The 25,840-nt window shown below is 34.6% G+C and overlaps 1 protein-coding gene across 1 annotated transcript; it reads right to left on the bottom strand.

Moving 5' to 3' along the window:
* Nucleotides 1–804: 804 nt before the first annotated feature.
* On the bottom strand, nt 805–24,556 carry LOC139870196 (uncharacterized). Its single transcript, XM_071858036.1, has 10 exons — nt 24,153–24,556; nt 23,492–23,912; nt 23,257–23,382; nt 22,774–23,168; nt 22,464–22,626; nt 22,185–22,310; nt 21,614–22,076; nt 1,251–1,440; nt 1,040–1,169; nt 805–960 (listed from the first exon to the last, which is right to left on the bottom strand). The coding sequence occupies exons 1-10, from the start codon at nt 24,554–24,556 to the stop codon at nt 805–807; spliced, it is 2,574 nt and encodes an 857-aa protein (XP_071714137.1).
* Nucleotides 24,557–25,840: the final 1,284 nt, after the last annotated feature.

Raw genomic sequence — 25,840 nt, 5'->3', positions numbered from 1 at the left:
ACAGAGAAAATAAATAAAAAAAAATCGGATTACTTGCATAACCTAGTCAAAACTTCGATTGCACATTACTTGAGCATACGATAACGAAATCAAGCGAAATCAAAGTCCAAACTCATTAAATTTTTGAAGCCTATTCATCTAGACAACATACAAGATCAGTATATAAACCAATTTGATCAGATCCATGGCATACAAATTCGTGATCCATGCAAACGACAACAATCGAGCAAATTAACGACAAACGACAACTTTAATCGCATTTACTTGAGCACTAGACTTGATTACACTATGAAATTGATTAAAAAAAACTGATCTAGAAAAATTAGGGTTTTTCAATTATACCTTAAAAACACAATTAACTTATACTGGCGTGTGTAGAACGACGAGAGTAACAACGTGGAACGTTCGTTTTAGGTGCTCCTGCACTGGATACGAACAATTAACACAATCGAGACCTCAAGACAAGAAACAGAGATCGGATATAGTGTTTATTAATTGAAATTGCTATTACAAGAATGGAGAGATTAAGAAGTCACAATGACAATTGATTCAAGAACTAACTACTGAATACAATCAACTAACTACTTATGAACATCAGCTCAACTGAATTCCAACAACTAACAAACTAACGGTTTTCCCTAATTGCCAACGAACAACACTTGCAACTGGATTTGAATTGAGCTGTTGTCACGTGCTAACTATGTGCTTGAGCTCACGTGCCTTGCACATGTGTAACTAAAGTATATAACATTCTTCCCCCTTCAAACAATTCTTGACCTCAAGAATTCAATTAGTAACATCAAATTAAGGATATCGTAACATAAAATCTTCAATTAATTCCCAGGTTGCATCTTCTACAGTACCACCTTGCCATTGAACAAGCACTTCAATTACAGCTCGATCACCCCTCTTCATCAATTTCCTATCCAGAATTTTAACTGGCTCAGCAGTAATTCCCTTCTGTGTTCAAACATGGCAATTGACCTAGTGCAATTGGAACAGGACCCTTGTGTAGCTTCAACTGAGAGACATGAAATACAGGGTGTATCTGGACTGTAGTAGGTAGCTGCAACTTATAAGCAACCTGACCTATCTTAGCCAAAAACAAGAATGGACCAAAATACTTAGGAGAGAGCTTATGATAATGTGACCCTCTTAATGTTGACTGTCTATAGGGTTGTATCATCACATACACCTAGGGTTGTATCATCACATACACCTAATCTCCCACTACAAATGCTCCGTCTGACCTTTTAGCATCAGCATAATGCTTCATACGTGCTTGAGCTCTTTGTAAATGATATTTCAACAATGCAATAGCTTGTTCACGTGCCAATAATGTTCTATCCACTGTGTCAACTAGACTATCACCTTGGTGATAAGAAACCATGGAAGGTGGTGATTGACCACAAACCACCTCAAATAGAGTTGTGTTGATAGCTGTATGGAAATTGGTATTGTACCAATATTCACAAAGTGATAACCATTGTACCAATCCCTAGGCTTATCCCCAGTCATACAACGCAAATAACACTCAACACATTTGTTAACAACCTAAGTTTGCCCATCAGTCTGTGGGTGGTATGCAGTTGAAAACTTGAGTTGCACCTTCAACATTTTAAAGAACTCTTTCTGTAATGACCCGAAAAATTTCGGCTAATTTTAAACCAAACTCTCGATACGATTTAATATTTTAAGCAAAGTCTGTTAGGTTGAGTCGCAAAATTTTTGAACTGTTTCATATATATTCATTTGACCTTCGGCTGTTTTCGACGATTCACGAACAATTATTTGTAAATAAATATATATATATATATAAATGTATAAATATAAAAGTATATAATGATAGAAATACAATTTAATCATTTGAATTAAAATGAATCTATACATACATGTATGTGATTTCTATACATAGTTAATATTATATGTATATTGTAATATATATAAAATATATGAACATTAAATATTCAATATATGTTATTATATAAGTATCAAATATTACATAATTAATAATATGTAATATTAATATATTAAATTTAATTACAAGAAAAATATAAATGTTATACTTATTACTTTCATTATTATTGTTAACATCAATATTATTAATATGATTATCATATTTAGTGTTATTATTATTAATAGACAATAATACAATTTATTAGTATTATAATTAATAATATTATTATTATCATTATTTTTATTACTCTTATTATTATTAGTATTTTTATTATTTATAATATTATTAACTGCATTATTATTATTTAATATATATATTTATATTTCTTAATAATTATTAAACTTATATATAAAAACGTATATGGACTGATAGAAATCAACATCAGAGATAATAGATCAGTTAAAAATAAAAATTTGATAAATATTAATTAGATAGAGAATCAAATTCAGTTGTGTATCAACATCACTTTTCTTTTTATTTTATTCTATCCGTCCTTCCTGTCTACAATATTGTTACCCATCGAATCTTCACTTCAATAAGACAATCGAATAAACAAAAATTCAGTTAGCCATCTAATTCACCTGACACAATTTGATAAGAAGAATTAAACAAAATAAATTACAAATTCAGTTTCATTCACCATCTGCTTTTCATCTGATTGTGATTATGTCGAATCCAAAATCAATGCAAACAAAAATCAGTTGCCAATCGACTTCAACTTTATTTTTATCTTTTCCTCTTGAACTCTTTCTCCTGCTCGATTCCCTCTGTCGACTATCCTTCCTTCCCCTGTTCAAGATTCTTGGACGACTTCAATTAAACACTACAAAACAATTTCAATCGAATTTTTTTAGCCATCATTATCTGTTGTTTATTTTCTTTATTCTCTTGATTGAAATTCATGTACTTCTTGTCTGCTATGGTTACCAGTTGAATTCACAATACAACAAAATTAGTTGAGTGTCCAATCTACTTTTATTTTTCTTCTTCTTCCTGAACGAAGAATCTGTCGACCGCTGTCACTACACAACAATCGATCCTATCAAATTTACAAATGCAATTATTCGATTCACCTGAGCTCCGAAAGCGGTATAACTGGAATGGATCAACTAATTAGTCATCTTCAATTCTGGATGAATTGGGGATGGGTTCATAGTCGACTTAATCAATGGAGACGAGAAGAAGGCGATCCTTTCCACCCACCAACCTACACTCTTGGCGAAGAACCTGAAGCACTTACCGGCGAACCAGTCCGAAACACCACTTTCACCCTCATTTCCAGAACAGCTCGCAACAATTACGTAATATCTACCATTCTAAATCTTGTTCATTCGCTCGTCCGAACCGCCAATCATCCCCGTGTAATAGAAGAAGTCAACGAGCTTTGTACTCGAGTAGTGGCTTTGAAGAATATGGTGCAAAGATTACAAGCACCAGCAACAACAACAGTACCACCATCATCAATACCAACAGTACCATTACCACCACCAACAACAACATCCGCATCTCACGCCTCAACATCACAATATATACCTCGAGCATAACCTTCATTCTACATCTTATTCTACATCAATAATCTTCGTTCTACATCTTGTTCTACATCAATTTTCTTCATTCTACATATTGTTCTACATCATTTATCTTTGTTCTACATGGCGATTATGTAATCTCTAATATTTTAGAGATTATGTATTCTAGTTCTAACGGTAAATCAAATGAGTTTAATATTATATTAACTCATTAAATCCATAATTATATCGGAAGAAAATATATATGTACATATATTTTCATAAAGATGGTAATTAAAAGTTCTCTTGTACAAACTATTAATGATGAGAATATTTTAACGGGCAGGTAATACCCTAGAAATATTTAGATCTCACATTAACATGTTACACTGTACATTCTTCAAATCCGATTCAACAGTCATTTACTGCCCTACTTACAACCACAGATATACGTATCCGTTCACCAAAGAATAACCATTTTTATTTCAATTCAATTTCATATGCGAATTTCTGCCGATCAAAATCCAAGTCAAGATTTGATAAGTGGCATAATCAAGAAAATAATGGATAAAATAAAATTGATTAGTAACCAATTAATTAACTACGTAAAATTTCTTCATCATCTTCTTATTTTAAATATTTTAAATTCTAAGATTATATATTGGACTAATGGACTATTGGAATACTAACATTGGACTACTAATCTTGGACAATTAAAAAGTATTAAAAGAGTAGGAAATATTAATTACAACATTTTGATTTAAAATATCGTTAATAAGTTATATCTTCTACAGTTAAACATTTCTTCAAGTTTGCCACTTGATTTTATCTTAAACATCATTTGTATCTTGACAATTACCATCTGCGTTGAAACCCTTCAAAATTCTTGAAAACACCTCGAATTGGTAAACAATGATTCAGATATGAGAATACTAATGAAGCAGTATAAACGGTTGAATAGTCTTAGGAGACAGAAGTGTAATAAACGAATGGTACATTGGAAAAGCTCGGAAAAAGATCGAAATCTTCTTTCCTCATTAGAAATATCTTCAATATTCCTTGATATCGTTATATTTTCCTTCATTATAAATATCCTCAACATCCTGAAGGAATCCTTATATCATTCACATTCGTAAATTATCTTCGCCTTCATTCAATCCTTAGTATATCATATCGAAAACTGTTTTGATTTCTAAATCTCAGTGAAACCCTGATGTTTTAAATCCTTTGATATTTTAGAGTAATATTTGAATGAAAGCATGAGTTAATGTAATATAATGACACTTGATCAACGTGATTATATTACAGAAAGTCATGCAAAAGTTCAAATGGATTGTGATGATGATAATTCTTGATCGACATTACCATCACCACGGACCGTGTTACTTGACTTGTATTCATCATTGTAGCTACCCGACAAAATCATCATTGACGGCACCGCTAACTTAGGTCCCGTTACGTGGTCGTAGTCCCTATATGAGACTCGTTTGACCAAAATTACGTCGCATTCATTTGAAAGGTACAAGACTTGCAAAGTTTAGTTTGCCAAACGGATTGACTACAAGTTTAAGTTTACAAAAGTATAATGTATAAATGAAATAAACTTGCGACATAATGTAAGTTGAAAATCACGGTTGCTATAAATAGCGTAAGTCTGTAGAAAAAAGTTTGAATCCAAAGGTGCTATCACTAGCGTATGTATGTATGTATGCTTGACTCCAAGCACGAAATCAAAGTGTATGCATGTATGCTTGACTCCAAGCAAGTATGAGTGTACGCGGAAGCATGTAACAAATAGCCAAGTATGAACCTGAGAAACATATAGAAAACTGTCAACGAAAAACGTTGGTGAAATCATAGGTATTTTAGTAAACGTTGTATTTGAACCACAAGATTTAGTATAAGATGATTATCAAAATCATTTGCATTCCAAAGTTGTTGTTTGTATCCCGGGCACCCAATTATCAAACTTAACTGTTTTGCACCCTTTGCGTAGTGTTAGAACATACACTAGACCCGAAAATATATTTCATCCGCTAACGGTAGCGAACCGTCCGAATGAGGCTCGTCAAGCCCATGTGATCACATAATATAAGTTCACGTTTACACCCTGCAAGTGTAACTAATGATAATTGAATTGAGGCTTTTTGTTCAAACCCGTACGTGGAATGTTCGTTTTTGTACTTGTGTTCAAGTGTAAAAGTATGATACGTATATGTTTCTCATCCCATAGTTTAAAGCATAAAAGTTGTTAAAAGATGGGACTATGATCTCACCTCGAGTGCACGAGTATAAAAGTACTTCACAAAGTAAACGTGTGCATGAAAGTTGCTTAGCCTTGACCTAAACAAGTAAGTTGTATAAATTAACCGGTTACGACACAAGGTCGGGCGAAATGTGTTCAATTAGTCCTATGGCTCGTTACGACTCGAATAGTATAGCATGTGAATCACGTTGTCAGGTTTCATGCAAGAATCAAGTATAAAAGAAGATTAGAACGATTGTATAAACGTTTGGTTAAGTTTAACTAAAAGTAAAACTCGGTCAAGTCAAAGTCAACAAAAATTCAACACGTTCGGGTCGGGTCCCGAACTATTTTTATGTGCTAATTATTCATATATAAGCATGTTAGAACAAGTTACATGTGAATCGGAGGTCCATAGTATAGCAAACATTTTTCGTATAATTGACAAGTAAGACAGAATCAAACCATGCCTATTGTCGCGCCGCGACAAAGGCTGGCCGCGCCGCGGCGAATAACGGGTGCTGGTACCTGGTCAGTCTCAATTGTCTAAGTCCCAAACCCAAAATTCAAACAACCACAAAACACAAACCGTAAACACTTAGAACTTGTATCTTATATCGTTTGAAAGGTAATTTGACAAAGATCACAACTAAATACATTTCATCAACCAAAAACATCAATTACAATAATCAAAATTTCATCAAGTGATCAATAAAGGTATATTTTCAAAGTTTCAAGTTCATCAAATGTATTTTAAGTTTCGGGAATCCAATTCACACATATGATATGCCGTTTTGAAGGTAATGAAACATACATTACAACTAAACACTTACTAATAACATTTCATGGCATTCGAAACATCAAAAGCTCGTTTTAAGTCTATCAAACCCTAACCAAAATCCACAAAAATCAATATTCATGTTTTTGAAGTTTTCTTAATCAACCTACGCATCAAAACGAAGCTAGTGATACTAGTAACACAATTAAAGTATGAACTTTAGTATTTAAACAACATTTAATCTTCCAAAATGCAAGATTAAGCAAACCCATTTCAAATGTTCAAACTAGTTACTCAAAACAACAAATCGAGCAAAAAAATCATATATTCATGTTATACACGAGCCATAGACACTAACTAACACCATTTTAAGTATATAAAATGAATTTTGAGAAAATTAGTGTTTTAGAAATGTTACCCAAACGAGATGAAATTGGTACCAAAATGTAGAGGATGAAGAGAGGATCACGAACATGTAATTTGTTTTGATGTTTGCTTCTTGATTCGGTTTTGGATGATGAATCTTTGTTGAGAGGATTTGAGAGAAATGGTGAAAGTGTTAAGGAAAAGAAAAAGAAAAATGGTGGATAATGAATGGTGGTGAGGATACCTTGACTAGTTGACCTAGTCAAGAGTTTAGTCTCTTGGCAAGTTTAGTCCCTCAAGTTTGTAGTCGGGTGCGGGAATTAACTGAATGAATATTTTAAAAACGCTCGAGTAAACGAGTGATGTTATAATTAAATAACAGAATTATTATGAACGTTAGTCAACGAAAGGTACGAATTTAGATAACAGAAAATATTATCAAAAAAAAAAAGACGGGCGTTAAAATAATTTAACGGAAAAATGCGGGATGTTACAATCATAAACCATGTTACTTAACTCTCATATTCATCATGAAACTGAACTCGACCCGAGAAGGTCACTCATAAAACTATCTACGTATCTATCTCGAAGAAACCTTTAATCTTATCATTATTCTTCGATGAAACATTTTTAGACGACTAAAATCGTTCTATTAAGAATCTAAGTTCATATATGGTACTAAAGCATTCTCGATTTCAATTCCAACTGTCATCACTCAAATTTCGGGACGAAATTTCTTTAATGGGTAGGTACAGTAATGACACGTAAAATTTCGGCTAATTTTAAACCAAATTCTCGATACGATTTAATATTTTAAGCAAAGTCTGTTAGGTTGAGTCGCAAAAATTTTGAACTGTTTCATATATATTCATTTGACCTTCGGCTGTTTTCGATGATTCACGAACAATTGTTTGTAAATAAATATATATAAATATAAATGTATAAATATAAAAGTATATAATGATAGAAATACAATTTAATCATTTGAATTAAAATAAATCTATACATACATGTATGTGATTTCTATACATAGTTAATATTATATGTATATTGTAATATATATAAAATATATGAACATTAAAAATTCAATATATGTTATTATATAAGTATCAAATATTACATAATTAATAATATGTAATATTAATATATTAATTTTAATTACAAGAAAAATATAAATGTTATACTTAGTACTTTCATTATTATTGTTAACATCAATATTATTAATATGATTATCATATTTAGTGTTATTATTAATAATAGACAATAATACAATTTATTAGTATTATAATTAATAATATTATTATTATCATTATTTTTATTACTCTTATTATTATTAGTATTTTTATTATTTATAATATTATTAAATGTATTATTATTATTCAATATATTTATATTTCTTAATAATTATTAAACTTATATATAAAATATATAAAAACGTATATGGACTGATAGAAATCAACATCAGAGATAATAGATCAGTTAAAAACAAAAATTTGATAAACATTAATCAGATAGAGAATCAAATTCAGTTGTGTATCAACATCGCTTTTTTTTATTCTATTCGTCCTTCCTATCTACAATATTGTTACCCATCGAATCTTCACTTCAATAAGACAATCGAATAAACACAAATTCAGTTAGCCATCTAATTCACCTGATACAATTTGATAAGAAGAATTAAACAAAATAAATTACAAATTCAGTTTCATTCACCATCTGCTTTTCATCTGATTGTGATTATGTCGAATCTAAAATCAATGCAAACAAAAATCAGTTGCCAATCGACTTCAACTTTATTTTTATCTTTTCCTCTTGAACTCTTTCTCTTGCTCGATTCCCTCTGTCGATTGTCCTTCTTTCCCCTGTTCAAGATTCTTGGACGACTTCAATTAAACACTACAAAATAATTTCAATCGAATTTTGTTAGCCATCATTATCTGTTGTTTATTTTCTTTATTCTCTTGATTAAAATTCATGTACTTCTTGTCTGCTATGGTTACCAGTCGAATTCACAATACAACAAAATCAGTTGAGTGTCCAATCTTATTTTATTTTTCTTCTTCTTCCTGAACGAAGAATCTATCGACCACTATCACTACACAACAATCGATCATATCAAATTTACAAATACAATTATTCGATTTACATTATTATAATCATTATATATATATATATATATATATATATATATATATATATATATATATATATATATACTATATTCATATATAAATATCGACATACTTACAGATAGGTGGAAACCAACTTAAAACCACCAACACCCATTTAATCATCACCACACACCTTGTTTTCAATCCATTTGCCACCCTATGATCTTGTTTCCTTTCGAGAGCCACCATCGTCACCTTACTATCACTATTATCATTATCCTTAAACTAGTATTAATACAAATTATTAATTTTGCAAACGAAAGATATTTATATAAAAATATATAAAGTATACTAATATTACATAAAATTTTGTTTTAACTAATATTATTGATGTAACATTAATTAAATATCAAATTAAGTATCATAACGTATTATAAGTATTAATGAAATTATATATAATAATATTAATCTTAATACATAACATAATATATATAAACTTAGTTAATTTATATTATAATGTGTTAATATATATACATGATATAGGTTCGTGAATCCGAGGCCAATTCTGCATTGTTCAGTTCAGTCGTATGCATATTTTTACTACAAAATATCGTATAGTGAGTTTCATTTGATCCCTTTTTATTAAATGTTTTTGCAATATATATTTTTGGGACTGAGAATACATGAAATGCTTTTATAAATGTTTGACAAGATAAACACAAGCAAAACATTCCTCTAATGAATTATTATACATACGAGAGGTTCTGTTGGTTATTATATCGAATATTTCCCCCTGATTATTATAGCTTGGTAACCTAAGAATTTGTTGGACATTATAATTGCCACTAATTGACGCGAATCCTAAAGGTAGCTACCGGGTTTAACACCCCCACCCAGAATGTTCACTAGATAGTAGAGCTAGTGGGCGTGGTGTTTAGTACTTCGAGGTTTATATATTTATACAGACGAGAGGTTCTGTTTTGGGGATATTATTTATGCGCATTAAATGTTAAGGTCGGTTATCAAGCAAATATTATATATAGAGAGAATGATTTTTATATACAGGTTATGTGTATGATATTTTGTACACAAGATATGTGTACGGTTATTAAGATTTATGAAAAATGATTTCGTACACGAGATATGTGTACTGTATTTAAAAGAAATCGCATGGACATTACAGGTGGGTATAGGATACGGACCCATTTGTGCCAAGCATATTTAAATATTGTGGTCTATCAAAATTATCAAAATTACTGAATTTTATTATTTAGGATAAACCTGTGAACTCACCAACCTTTTAGTTGACACTTTTTAAACATGTTCATTCCCAGGTATTAAAGAAATCTTCCGCTGTGCATTTGCTCATTTTTAAAGATATTACATGGAGTCGTTCATGGCATATTTAGGTCAGTACCTCGCATGGGAACAACTGTTGAAGACTTCGTCCAGGTGGATTAGGACGGGTCATTTCACTTTCCAGAAATTACTCATGAAAACCTTATCCCTATCACTAACAATGGACTGTGGCAATCCATGTAATTTGTAAACATGATCCATAAATGCCATAGCCACCTGTGATGCTATGAAAGGATGTGATAATGCCATGAAATGGGCATACTTGCTCAACCTATCAACCACCACAAATATAACACTTTTACCCTTAGATTAAAGGCAATCCTTCCACAACATCCATACTTATGTCACACTAAATTTTAGTAGGAATAGGTAAAGGCTGAAGTAAACCTGGGTTGTGACGCCCCGTACAAAATTATCGTGTACGGTACATCAATAACAGGATCATTACAAGGTCAAACACTATATGCTGTTTGAAAACCAGTTTTGCATTCATGAACAGATAACGTTTTACAAAAGATGAATAGGAAACATTAACATGAGTACATGATACTAAGGTCATTACAAAGCTATTGTTTTGAAAATAACATAAGTTGGGAATGCAAAGTAAAAGTTTCATGCTTGAGACATCTCTAAGTAATGCAGCGGAAGTCTAACACAGCAAGTCTGTAACAGCAAGTCTATACACCGAGACTAGAACAGCAAGGCTAACAGCAGAAGCAACAACGTCTAAACACCTGAGAAATACATGCTTAAAAAGTCAACACGAATGTTGGTGAGCTACAGTTTGTTTGTATTCAGTAATGTAATGTAGGCCACGAGATTTCAGTGCTTCAAACAAGCGTTTCAAATCAGTAATTCAAATCAGTATGATAAAGTATATGTATAACCGTGGGCACCCGGTAACTAGACTTAACGTTTATAACCCCCTGAAAGTACACTTGGCGAGTGCGTATGTTCACGAAGTATTAAACACTCGTTAAATGCTAGCACGACTAGCCCGAGTGGGGATGTCAAACCCTATGGATCCATATCTAAGATTCGCGTTCACCGGTTCAAAAACCAATGACTAAACGTTACCGAGCTAAAGGGAATGTTTCTGCCGTTGAATAACCCACACATATATAAGTTTAAGTACTCTTGCCTAGTATGTAAAACATAAAATCCGCATGTATTCTCAGTTCCCAAAATAAGTTAAAGTAAAAAGGGAATGCTATAACTCACAGTGATAAAAGTGGTAAAGTCGGTAATGAAAGTACGCAAGTAGTAAGTCGGTCCGAAAGGTCGTCAACCTAAATCAAGGGTTACTAGGTCAGTAGGTTGTTTTTATAAATTCTAATAGTGCATAAAATAAGTTTAAGTGTCATCATCATCATCATTCATCATCATAAAAGCTAAGTAAGTTCGACAAGAATAGAGATCAAAACAATAGGCTGAATTCGGTCAGCTGCTGTGACCTCTACGTAAATAGAAAAGATACATAGTCAGTGGCTACGGCTCCATATGTGAGTCCCCTAACCGCTGACCAATTTTCAGAACCTAACTCGTCTTCATTTGACCGTGGCGACGGTTTAAGTGCGAGTAGGTCAGAAATTTCAGCACAACATTAATAGGGTGTAGTGACTCTCGGAGGGCCATAAATCCTAAACCGTAACTCGGATTAAGACGAGGAATAAACGGAAAATCATCTACTCGAACCGAACTAACTGAAAATAAACTTTCCAGTAGCCCAGGTGGTCTGATCAGATACGAAAATCAGTGGACAAGTGATCCGGTGAGGTTATTGGTGCTTGATGCTCATCACGGTTCTCATCCTTGATGCTTGTAGCTTCAAGTGTACAACTCGTAGATGGTTTAGCATCACTTTTTACCAAGATTCTACCATCAATACATAATATGTTAAGACCAAGTGGTAACACAACTCATTTAAGAGTCTTAGATGGATGATGAACCAAGGTTACATCATATCCTTAGTCTTAACACAATTACAAGTCCTATTTACAAACAAAGTTACAAACTTTACATCAATCAAACAAGTATGAACATGATCCAAGTCAAAAGAGGTGATGGAACCCTAAGCTAGAGAGCTTGGATCCCTTTCACACAATTTATAAGGTCACAAAGCTAGAAAGCTTGAACCTTTAGTGTTCTTGAAGATCTTGAAGCATAAAGCTTGGATCTTTAAGATATATGAAGATAATAAATAAAAGTTTGAATCTTTATCATAAAATAACAAGATTAAAGTAAAAGAAAGATGAATCTACAAAGTTGGTGAAGATTCAAAGCTAGAAAGCTTGAATCTTCCATGTTCTTGAAAGATTCATGTTTGAATCAACAAGATATAAGCAAGATCAAAGCTAAAAGGAACTTTGATCTCCATAATATGATGATGATGGCCACGAAAATGAAAGGAAAAGAAGAAGAAAAAGAAGACTTACAAGCAATACTAGAAAGGGAAGAAAGAAAGAACAAGTGTGGGTGAAAACCAAATGAGCAAGTGATTTGAATGAGAGGTAAATGGCTAGTATTTATAAGCAAGGAATTTGACAAGGATTGATGACATGGACAAGGGCTAGTATTTATAAACAAGGAATTTGACAAGGATTGATGACATGGACAAGGGCTAGTATTTATAAGCAAGGAATTTGACAAGGATTGATGACATGGACAAGGGCTAGTATTTATAAGTAAGGAATTTGACAAGGATTGATGACATGGACAAGGGCTAATTAATTGGGTCACTAGCTAGAGTAGGGTGGGCTTGAGCCCAACAAGGTAGAAAGTCCAACAAGACTAACTATTGTGCATAATTAAATTACTACGCGTAATTAAGCATCCAAAAACCCAGGTAATTATTATTATAAAATAATAATTAATATTTCGCAGTCATAATATTCCGATTATGACAAAAGTTAAACGTGCGCGCAAGTTCGCGGTTTATTCAAAACGTCAAATAACACTAACGGTTATAAAGGCTTCCAATGATCAAGTTATGTATCCTACGTACTCTAAGGCACGTTTTAACATATAAATGGAAGTAAACCACGTAAATCAAGTTTCCAGAGTATAAAGTAATACAGTACGCACAAATACGCAGTTTCGCAAAAACACAAGGCACAAAAGCAAGTCGAAAAAGCCGGGTCGTTACATTACCCACCTGTTAATGGAAATTTCGTCCCGAAATTTGAGGAGTGACAAAAAAAAATGGTACCATATTTAAATAAGAAGTAGCGTATCAAAGTTCCGAAAGATTCGTGGGCTAAAAAGTGAGCTATTTACCTTGAAAGGTACTTTGACGTATAAAAGTAAGAATAGGTATATGCTATTAATTAAGTCTCTTAGGAGATCAACAAATTGATTTCGTTTCTGGTTAACAAGAGTATGTTGTCTGAATATATCCACAAAAGAAAAGATGATGTTTTTAGCCTTACAGGCATCTTTAGTAAGCTGGATGCATGAAATACATCATGAATGTTACTAAACCCATCTAAAACATTGAGCACTTATGTCGCAATACAAAGCTGACAGGTAGGATGGAAAACATGGTGATCATAACCATGCGATTTGATGTCTGGATAGTGTTAGCCACGGATTTTACTAACCCCTTGATTTCAGAAAGAGGCCATAGGCATAAAGAACTCAATATTTAAGAACGTTTCATTTAACTATATGAATTGAAACTTTTGCTGAAAGTGAATAATCGGACTTATATGCAATGCAAGCCATAATTATCTATAGTGCCTTCAGGACGGTCTGAACGAACAATGAAGGATATCACCCAGTTTACCATACTGCAGGTGAACTTATCCTTAGATGGAATGAAAGAACAGTTCCATAATGTAACTTTATCCTTTCAGTTACATGTTGAAGTTAGGGTTAACATTAACTAGAACAACATATAGTTGCAACCAACGAAGAAAGGAATGTGTAGAGTAACCATATCCGTATTCCAGATGTTTTAAGCAGTCCCTTCCAAGAGGATAACAAGATTCATAGATTCCTAAAGTATGTTACTTTACATTTCTGAAAGAGAATAGCACGAAAGGTGTGATCTTTGAACCAGGGTGAACTCTTCGAGCGGTTTGTTCTGAATTTATCCTTATACTTAAGGAGATGCACGGACAAGAAGATACGTGGACCCTTGGTCGTAAAGAACGGTTTACTCTAAATGAAAAGAATCTCAAAATGATTCCTTGTACCTCAACCTACTAATTCATAGAGATGATTTTTACGAGAATGTTGCGATTAGCCGTGAAATATTGAGAATAGAAACCCACCTAGTGCCCTTCCTACAATGGGGTGACCATTGAGTGTACCTCAGAAAACTGATTTATCGGCCCGCGATTTTGCCATGTTTAACCTTAAAAGGAACATTTTTCGAGTACAAAGACTTCCTAACAAATTTTTTTTTATAAATCTGCCACCCAAAGTGGCTCAAGCATTTTTAACAAGGATTTTAATAGTAAGCTTCATCCCTAACGGAGGGAGAGAAGAAGTGTGATCCCTACATGGTGTAGTCTAATACGGAAACCTTTAATAAAATCAACCGAGGAAGTTTTGAAAAACCTTTAAACGTTTGATGCGACAACATAAATGGAACGAAGTTCTTGGTAAATTTAGAAGTATGTATAACGAGTACCATTTGCACAAAATTATTTGACTTAAAACAACTCAATAAAGGAGCGATTTTTAATCATCTTGAAGGTATAACTTAGTATGTACTAACCCAAAATAAGTAAGGGTAAATTTATACATATATGATTTTATAAATCGCGTAAGTGATAGAAAAGTTTTTAGTACTTTCATTTGTCCATAAATCTTGTGAGGACCACACAAATAAGCAACGTGTAAATCAACGTGTAAAAATTTTGATAAACATAGTTTTTCGTATTTCAGAGGTTACGAGTTGAAAAAGGTCGAGTGAAAAATCTTTGAATCATCGGTTGACATGTTACTAGGTAATGAAAACTAATGAATTAAATGTAGTTTTGATGATTATCCGAACTTAAGTCTTTGGCCCAAAAATGTTTACGTCCGAAGCCGTTGCTAAAAAGTGAGGTATGAAGGATAGAGCATGAGGATGAGAAGTTAATCGCTTCTTGACTTTGCAGAATGCCACACAGGTTATGGCTAATATTAAAGTCGGAATACTAATGATGTTAATATCGCTAGATGAGAATTTCCTTGGAATAGGTCAGGACTTTGAGTTATGTAAGATAGAGCATCGCTCCGACAGATGTGAAGAATAAGATCCCTGGGGTAACGCAGTAATTTTAAATGGTTTAAGTGTTTGTGGATGCCCGAAGGCTCTGTATGACGTGGTAGTAAGTGCCTTCATCACATACACACACATGAATCTCTTAGTTTCGACAGTTGTCTGTCTTCATGATGACTTGGATACGAATAAGCAACGAAAAATTTTATATTGACAAGCAACGAAAATTTTATAGAATTCATTTAAGGTGACGATGTAAGAAAAGAAATTAAGTTCTTAGCAAACTAGGGTTATGTACAACACGTACCATTCAAGGTAAAATATCCTTTGAATAAAAGATTTGATTTGTAAAAGTGAAAGTAAAATTTCATATGTATTTGTCAAAAAGAAGTAATTATTTACTTTATTTTATATAACGTATACGATTTCAAAAATTTGCACGAATGGCAAATAAAATAAATTTATTTTTATTAAGTTTTGAGAGGATCGCACAGTAAAATAGTGTAAGTAAAATTTTGGCAAACAAAATTTTCATATTTCGGAGGTTACAAGTTGAAAAAAGATTGATGAGAATCGAGTAAAAGACTTTTGAAAATCTCGGGTGATATTTGAGCAAAAATGTTACGAGGTAATGAAAACTGTTGAATTTTAATGTGGTTGATGACTATTAGTAGGGCATAAGTCCTTCGACCAAAAATGCTTAAGTATAAAGTTGTTGCTTATAAGTGAGAAACGAAAGGGAGAGTATGAGGACGGGGATTAACTACCCATTGATTTTGGAAATTCCGAACTGGTATGACTAAAATCGAAGTAAGAAGGGTGATGGTGTGATTATCATTGATTAAGAATTCTCTCGGAATAAGTTAGGATTCAGTGTCGCATAAGAAAGAGTATCAAATACGATTCTTGGGTAGTATAGAATTTGAATTGCTGAAGTGACGGGATACAATTTCCTTTATGTATCGTTGTCCATTGTATCGATTTCTTTCATGGCTAGAAAGTGAGCAAATTTGGTGAGGCAATCAACGATAACCCCGATAGTGTCATAACTGCCGACTGTTTTCGGTAGTTTCATAATGAAATCCATCGTCATCCCTTCCCATTTCCATTGTGGGATCTCGGGTTGTTGAAGTAATCCAGATGGCTTTTGGCTCACCATTCTCGCAAGGTATACGAATAATCTTCTTACTATAAATAACTTTCGCTTTCGTCCTTGAAAGTCAGTCCGTTCCAACTATTTCCTCAAAGCTTTCTAACTCGATGAGTATTAGGTTAATTTTAAGGTCCATTCCAACCAAATCTTATTATACTGCCGTGAAATTTTTTATCAACCTTCTCAAATAACATCTGCTTGTGCGCAGGTAACTAATCCTTTCCAACTACTACTATAAAACTTCCAAGTTTTGTTGGCATGAGGTCATCTCCAAATGACCCACCTGTTAATTTTTAAGGTACTATCTTAAATTACTCCTCTATCTCTGCCAACTTACCATTAGCTTGTCCTATAGAATACTTAACTCTCATGATTGTTAATGGCTTATTAGTCATCACACTAGGATTCTTAGATATAAGGTTTCTATCACTCTAGTATTAAACAATTCCGAGACGATAAATCATTGTGAAGAAACGTACCCTAACTAAAATCAGGATCCATGCGAGTCTCCATAGCTGAGATAACGATTGCTCTATCGTATGTGAGTCCAAAGTTTTTTTTTTCCAATTTGAGAACTTTTTCCTTAAGTATCCAGGGTGTCTATATCTATAACAAATTTTCGGGTTATCAATTCTGCAGTCCAGGCCCTTCTCGTACAGTATCTAGACTAAGTGGTTATTCCTGCCTTTATCAGACCATAATGCGTATACTCAAGTGGTTCCTACCAAAATTTCCTTTGAATCGCTTCATATTCCTTATGTAGTAACATTGGGACTTCTGCATGATTCACTTCAATATAATTACGCTGGCCTGGCGTCATTATATTGTACTAAATCGTACGTTCATTCCAATATCACTCCATATGGTCAATATAACGTGATCACTTTCAGTTCTACTCAATTTCATCCAACTGTGCTTTATCTATGCTATCTCAAAACAAAATCTACATAATTAATCTCACGGTTTCTCGGTGTGGGTGCGTAAGTTCCGTAGGTCATGCACCAATGCCTAAATGTCCTGAAATTTCTTCAAAATGTTCAGGTTCAGGTAACATCGTTAGGTTCCTTTCTAGAAATTCAATCTGGGTCTCGCGTCGAGTTGTATGTGTAGCAAGTAGTAGTACGATATGTCTTGAGGCGACTCCCAAGTCTTTGGGTATGGTTGAGCATCAGTAGAAGGCACTCTGACCTTGTGAAAGGAGATGTCCTCCCGACTTCCCCAATGCCTAAGAGTGTTAGGGTACTAAATCCAGAAATGTCGTCAGATCGTCGAGCAGTGGTGAAGAACGAAAGAGATAAGTGACGGTCATGAAAGCGTACGAGATACGAGCCATCTTGCAGGAACTGAACAACCTTCGAATGTTCACACGTCGTACGTGGCTATTTAGAGTGAGCTCGGGGTGCGGTTACTCCGACAAATCCTCCAATATCTCCTCCTCCGAGGATCGACTTTAGTGGGCGTGTAATCCGAGGGGTACTCCTCCTAGATTGCGTGAAGAATCGTTTCGATCTCTGGAACGGTGGAACAGTAGTAACAGGTGGATTACAATACTAATCCTTAGGGTTAGACGTGTGGAAAATGGGTTAAGAAGAACATCTGAACTAGGAAAGGTAAGTTTTTCCAAGTCGGTGCAGCGAATAGCAGGCATGAAGCAAGTACGTAATCAGGCAATACAGCAACCTAGCTCATTTACAGCAGTATATAGCATGACAATATTAACAGTACTAAACAGAAGTAACATGCAATCGAAAGCAGATAGTAGCATGCAGTAGCTAGAATAAGCAAAAGCATGCAGCGAGTTTACATAGCAGTAAAAGGAAACGGTAGCATGCAGCAAGTTCATACGGTAGTAAAAGTAAGCAGTGGCATGCAGTAGTAGTAAGCAGTAACATGTAGTAATATAACACAGTAGCATGCAGCAGGTTCTGCAGAAACAAGTAAACTAGCAAGTTGTAGATTAGTCCTATTAGTGAATCCTACTCGGGTCGGTCCTAGACTCACTAATGCAACCTAATTCCCTACAACCAATGCTCTGATACCAACTGTGACGCCCCGTACAAAATTATCGTGTACGGTACATCAATAACAGGATCATTACAAGGTCAAACACTATATGCTGTTTGAAAACCAGTTTTGCATTCATGAACAGATAACGTTTTACAAAAGATGAATAGGAAACATTAACATGAGTACATGATACTAAGGTCATTACAAAGCTATTGTTTTGAAAATAACATAAGTTGGGAATGCAAAGTAAAAGTTTCATGCTTGAGACATCTCTAAGTAATGCAGCGGAAGTCTAACACAGCAAGTCTGTAACAGCAAGTCTATACACCGAGACTAGAACAGCAAGGCTAACAGCAGAAGCAACAACGTCTAAACACCTGAGAAATACATGCTTAAAAAGTCAACACGAATGTTGGTGAGCTACAGTTTGTTTGTATTCAGTAATGTAATGTAGGCCACGAGATTTCAGTGCTTCAAACAAGCGTTTCAAATCAGTAATTCAAATCAGTATGATAAAGTATATGTATAACCGTGGGCACCCGGTAACTAGACTTAACGTTTATAACCCCCTGAAAGTACACTTGGCGAGTGCGTATGTTCACGAAGTATTAAACACTCGTTAAATGCTAGCGCGACTAGCCCGAGTGGGGATGTCAAACCCTATGGATCCATATCTAAAATTCGCGTTCACCGGTTCAAAAACCAATGACTAAACGTTACCGAGCTAAAGGGAATGTTTCTGCCGTTGTATAACCCACACATATATAAGTTTAAGTACTCTTGCCTAGTATGTAAAACATAAAATCCGCATGTATTCTCAGTTCCCAAAATAAGTTAAAGTAAAAAGGGAATGCTATAACTCACAGTGATAAAAGCGGTAAAGTCGGTAATGAAAGTACGCAAGTAGTAAGTCGGTCCGAAAGGTCGTCAACCTAAATCAAGGGTTACTAGGTCAGTAGGTTGTTTTTATAAATTCTAATAGTGCATAAAATAAGTTTAAGTGTCATCATCATCATCATTCATCATCATAAAAGCTAAGTAAGTTCGACAAGAATAGAGATCGAAACAATAGGCTGAATTCGGTCAGCTGCTGTGACCTCTACGTAAATAGAAAAGATACATAGTCAGTTGCTACGGCTCCGTATGTGAGTCCCCTAACCGCTGACCAATTTTCAGAACCTAACTCGTCTTCATTTGACCGTGGCGACGGTTTAAGTGCGAGTAGGTCAGAAATTTCAGCACAACATTAATAGGGTGTAGTGACTCTCGGAGGGCCATAAATCCTAAACCGTAACTCGGATTAAGACGAGGAATAAACGGAAAATCATCTACTCGAACCGAACTAACTGAAAATAAACTTTCCAGTAGCCCAGGTGGTCTGATCAGATACGAAAATCAGTGGACAAGTGATCCGGTGAGGTTATTGGTGCTTGATGCTCATCACGGTTCTCATCCTTGATGCTTGTAGCTTCAAGTGTACAACTCGTAGATGGTTTAGCATCACTTTTTACCAAGATTCTACCATCAATACATAATATGTTAAGACCAAGTGGTAACACAACTCATTTAAGAGTCTTAGATGGATGATGAACCAAGGTTACATCATATCCTTAGTCTTAACACAATTACAAGTCCTATTTACAAACAAAGTTACAAACTTTACATCAATCAAACAAGTATGAACATGATCCAAGTCAAAAGAGGTGATGGAACCCTAAGCTAGAGAGCTTGGATCCCTTTCACACAATTTATAAGGTCACAAAGCTAGAAAGCTTGAACCTTTAGTGTTCTTGAAGATCTTGAAGCATAAAGCTTGGATCTTTAAGATATATGAAGATAATAAATAAAAGTTTGAATCTTTATCATAAAATAACAAGATTAAAGTAAAAGAAAGATGAATCTACAAAGTTGGTGAAGATTCAAAGCTAGAAAGCTTGAATCTTCCATGTTCTTGAAAGATTCATGTTTGAATCAACAAGATATAAGCAAGATCAAAGCTAAAAGGAACTTTGATCTCCATAATATGATGATGATGGCCACGAAAATGAAAGGAAAAGAAGAAGAAAAAGAAGACTTACAAGCAATACTAGAAAGGGAAGAAAGAAAGAACAAGTGTGGGTGAAAACCAAATGAGCAAGTGATTTGAATGAGAGGTAAATGGCTAGTATTTATAAGCAAGGAATTTGACAAGGATTGATGACATGGACAAGGGCTAGTATTTATAAACAAGGAATTTAACAAGGATTGATGACATGGACAAGGGCTAGTATTTATAAGCAAGGAATTTGACAAGGATTGATGACATGGACAAGGGCTAGTATTTATAAGTAAGGAATTTGACAAGGATTGATGACATGGACAAGGGCTAATTAATTGGGTCACTAGCTAGAGTAGGGTGGGCTTGAGCCCAACAAGGTAGAAAGTCCAACAAGACTAACTATTGTGCATAATTAAATTACTACGCGTAATTAAGCATCCAAAAACCCAGGTAATTATTATTATAAAATAATAATTAATATTTCGCAGTCATAATATTCCGATTATGACAAAAGTTAAACGTGCGCGCAAGTTCGCGGTTTATTCAAAACGTCAAATAACACTAACGGTTATAAAGGCTTCCAATGATCAAGTTATGTATCCTACGTACTCTAAGGCACGTTTTAACATATAAATGGAAGTAAACCACGTAAATCAAGTTTCCAGAGTATAAAGTAATACAGTACGCACAAATACGCAGTTTCGCAAAAACACAAGGCACAAAAGCAAGTCGAAAAAGCCGGGTCGTTACATGGGTACTTTGCTAAATCAACCTTATTCCTTTGACATATATCACAACTCCTAACAAACTACTTGACCTGCTTTCTTAATTTCTTCCAATAAAAACAAGTTGTAATCTTTTGTATAGTGGAAGAAATACCTGTATGGCCCCCACTTGAACTTGTATGATAATGGTTTAAAATTTCCAGCCTAAGCTGTGAGTCATTACCAACCACCAATTTTCCTTTTCTAGTAAGTCTACCATTACCCAATACATAGAGTTTGGACATATTACCATTTTGTTGTAACTTAGTAATCAACTGCTGTAGGTCCACATCTTGGTCCACACTAGCCTGTACTCTAGCCAACATGTCAGTACCTATATTTGTGACATGGATTTGAAAAAGTGTACCAATACCTTCAACCCTAGATAGTGCATAAACTACCACATTGTCACAACCTTGTTTATACACAATTTCATAATCATACCCCATCAATTTGGGTAACCACTTCATCTGAGTAGGGGTTGAAAACCTTTGATCCATAAGGTACTTGAGGCTTACATGATCTGTCTTAATTTTAAAATGCCTATCTAAAAGGTACCCCCTCCATTTATCCAATGCCTGCACCACAATAAGGAATTCTTTCTCATAAGTAGATAAACTCTGGTGCCTTGGAGCCAATGTTTTACTCAAGTAGGCAATAGGGTGCCCTTTCTATTGCAAGATTGCTCCTATACCCATTCCAGAAGCATCAGTTTCAATGGTGAACTCTTCATTAAAATCTGGTAGAGCTAAAATACGAGCTTGTTGCATGGCAAGTTTCAATTTGTTAAATGCATCCTGAGCTGCCTCATTCTACACAAATGAATCCTTTTTTAACAAACAAGTCAAAGGCTAACTTATGGCAGCATAACCCTTAATAAAATGCCTGTAATACCCTGTAAGTCCAATAAACCCCCTTAATTGCTTAATATTAGTAGGCACTGGCCACTTACTCATTGCTTCAACCTTTGAAGGTTCAGTAGCTACCCCTTCCCTTGATATAATATGCCCCAAATACTCCACTTGTAATACTCCAAACACACATTTGCTTCTCTTTGCAAACAGGGTATGCCTTCTCATTGTCTCCAATACTAACTCTAAATGGTACACATGGTCCACCTCATTAGAGCTTTATATTAGAATATCATCAAAAAAGACTAGAATGAATTTCCTCAAAAAAGGTTTGAAGACCTCGTTCATAAGAGACTGAAAAGTGGAGGGTGCATTTGTCAATCCAAAGGGCATTACAAGGAATTCATAATGACCCTCATGTAACCTGAATGCAGTCTTATTGATCTCTTGTTCATTCATTCTGATCTGGTGATAGCCTGATCTTAAATCTAGCTTGGAAAACACCTGGGACCCATGCAATTCATCTATTAATTCCTCTATAACTGGTATAGGAAATCTGTCCTTAATGGTGTGCTTATTCAACTCTCTATAATCCACACACATACGCCAAGATCCATCCTTTTTCTTAACCATAACTATTGGGGATGAGAATGGACTTTGACTTGGTCTAATCACCCCAGATTCTAACAACTCTTTAACCATTGATTCAATAGCATCTTTTTGAGAAGGTGGGTGCCTATATGGTCTGATATTAATAGGCCCAGTACCCTCTTTTAAAACTATCTTATGATCATGTGTCCTACTGGGTGGCAACTGAGTCTTCAAACTTGAGCAATACATGATCGATTTCAGTGCTAACAGTACCTTGATTGCTGGTATCAATCATTTGGATATTGCACAATGATACATGGTACACACACAAAGTCATAGCATTGAGGTGGGCAGGTTGGTGATCCACCATTTTGGTCAGCTTCCTACCAACAAGCCATTCAGCTAAGGGTTTATTAGTACCCTTTAATTCAACCCTCTTACCCTTGTAATCAAAAGCCATATTTAACTCATCAAAATTCCACTTTATATCACCCCAAGGGTTTGAGCCATTGTATGCCCAACACCATTTCACAACCCCCTAAAGGTAGTACCACCATATCACTTGAAAAAGTGTGCCCTCTCATTAACCAACTAATATTGTTGACCTGGCAAGAACTCATGATCTTATTCCCACCAGGAACTGCAACTTGCATTGGTGTGGTTTGCTTGAGTTGACAGCCTACTCTCTTTGCTGTACTAATATCCAGGAAATTGTGGGTGCTTTTTGAATCAATTAGAATGTGCACCATGTGTCCATTTAATTGACCCATCACTCTCATGGTTTGATAAGTGGCAGTACCAGTTAATGCATTGAGAGATATATGAGGTGTGTACTCATTGAGTTCACCATCACTTTCAAGTCCAATCTCATCATTTGCTTGTATGTCAGTTTCACTAATCTCTTCACTTTCACCATCTCTCAATACTTCCAAAGAAAACATTTGACCACTACATTTATGACTATGAGAGTATCTTTAATCACAGTAAAAACATAGATTCTTAGCTCTCTTTTCTTCCAATTTCTTTTGAGTTAATTGTTTCCTTGGCCAATTATTTCCAGATTTTGACACATTGTATGGTGTTGATGGTAAAGCCAAAGTTGTATTTGTCGTTGGTGTGGTAACTGCTTTAGTTCTTGCCATGGGTTAATATGTTTTGTTCATATTGTAATTGTTGGTGTTTGAACGTGTGGACTGAAGAAGAGGTGTATACCTTCTTTTTACAGCAGATAGAGTGTCTTCTTGTAATTTGGCAAGGGTATATGCATCTTCTAAAGACTTTGGCATGAACATTCTGACCTGCAATTTGATCTCCTTCTGTAGCCCTGCCAAGAACAGGCTAATCGCATGCTTCTCACTAATTTCAAGTTTGTTAAGCAAACGTTCAAACTCATCATAATAAACTTGTATTGTGCTTATTTGCTTGAGATTCTTCAACTCTGATAATGGATCTTCAATATTAGATCCAAATCTTTTTTCAATCACCTCTACATGAAGCTTCCACTCTACTGCTTCACCATGAATTCTTATGAATCGTTGATGCCAAATGAGAGCTTTGTTCAATAAATGAATTGAAGCAATTCTCAATTTTTCTTCATCTTCAACACAATCAATCATAAAGAATTGATTGCATCTGTGAATCCAGTGTAGTGACCCGACAAAATCGTCATTGACGGCGCCGTCTACTTAGGTCCCGTTACGTGGTCATAAGTCTTTAAAACAACGTTTGACCAAAAGATATGTTGCATTCATTTCAAATGTAAAGATTGTTCAAAGTTTACAAGAATAATTCCACCACAAGTTACGATACAAAGTTTTAAGTACAAATGAAACTTATGCGACACAATTTAAAAGTAGTCAAAATACGCTCCAACTATGCATGTATACTCGACATCCAAGCAAGTATCAAAAGTAATGAGCGGAAGCATGTATCACACAAATGTTCAAGGACCTGAGAAAAACATAGAAATCTATCAACGAAAACGTTGGTGAAATCATAGGTTTAAGTAAGTAAGTACTAATGAACCACAAGATTTGTAACATTGATATAATAGTAATACATTCCAAAAGTTTGTTTCACGAGCACCCAATTATCAATGCTTAACTTTCCTTCCATAGAACCCCATCACAATAGTGTTAGAACATACACTGTTTCACGAAAATATATTTCATTCGTAAACGGTAGCGAACCGTTTGAATGAGGGTTTGTCAAACCCATATGGATCCATACAACATAAGTTCTCGCTTACACCCGGCAAGTGTAACTAATGATAATCGAATTGAGGATTTTGTTCTAAACTCGTATGTAGAATGTTTGTTTTCCTGTACTTGTGTTCACTTAGTAAAAGAAATGTTTATGTTTTCTCATCCCAATTGTAAGTTCAAAAAGAGTAAAAGTGGGACTATGATCTCACCTTGAGTGCACATACAAAAAGTACTTCACAAAATAACGTGTGCGAAGGATAGTGCTAGTCTTGACCTAAACAAATAGGTCGTATCAATAACGGTAAACACGATAGGTCAAAGATGTTCAATTAGTCCTATGGCTCGTTACGACTCGATTATGTAGCATGTGAAATCAAATTGTAAAGTTTCATGCAAGATACAAGTATATAAACAAGTTAGGAAGGTTGCATAATCATTTGGTTAAGTTTGACAAAAAAGTCAAACTTTTGTCGGTCAAAGTCAACGAAAAAGTCAACGGGGTCGGGTCGGGTCCCGAACTATTTTCCTGAGCTTAGAAATCATATATGAGCATGTTGGCCAAGTTTCATGTTGATCGGGGGTGCGTAGCATAGCAAACATTATTCAAAAATCGAGAAAATTGGACAGACCACTTTGGCGCGCCGCGCGGGTATATGGCGCGCCGCGCCATTACCTGTGCAGAGAATTCTGGCAGTT

This window comes from Rutidosis leptorrhynchoides, chromosome 10 (assembly GCF_046630445.1).
Source record: "Rutidosis leptorrhynchoides isolate AG116_Rl617_1_P2 chromosome 10, CSIRO_AGI_Rlap_v1, whole genome shotgun sequence".
NCBI lineage: Eukaryota > Viridiplantae > Streptophyta > Magnoliopsida > Asterales > Asteraceae > Rutidosis > Rutidosis leptorrhynchoides.
Note: the sequence above shows the minus strand (reverse complement) of the source record. Positions and strands in the feature narration are given on the sequence as shown.

Coding starts and splice junctions, on each gene's coding strand:
- LOC139870196 (XM_071858036.1), bottom strand. CDS start 24,556: ATGATTGATTGTGTTGAAGATGAAGAAAAATTGAGAATTGCTTCAATT. Junction 22,627..22,773: donor ATCAATAAGACTGCATTCAG/GTTACATGAGGG, acceptor TCTAATATAAAG/CTCTAATGAGGTGGACCATG. Junction 961..1,039: donor CTACAGTCCAGATACACCCT/GTATTTCATGTC, acceptor GTTTGAACACAG/AAGGGAATTACTGCTGAGCC.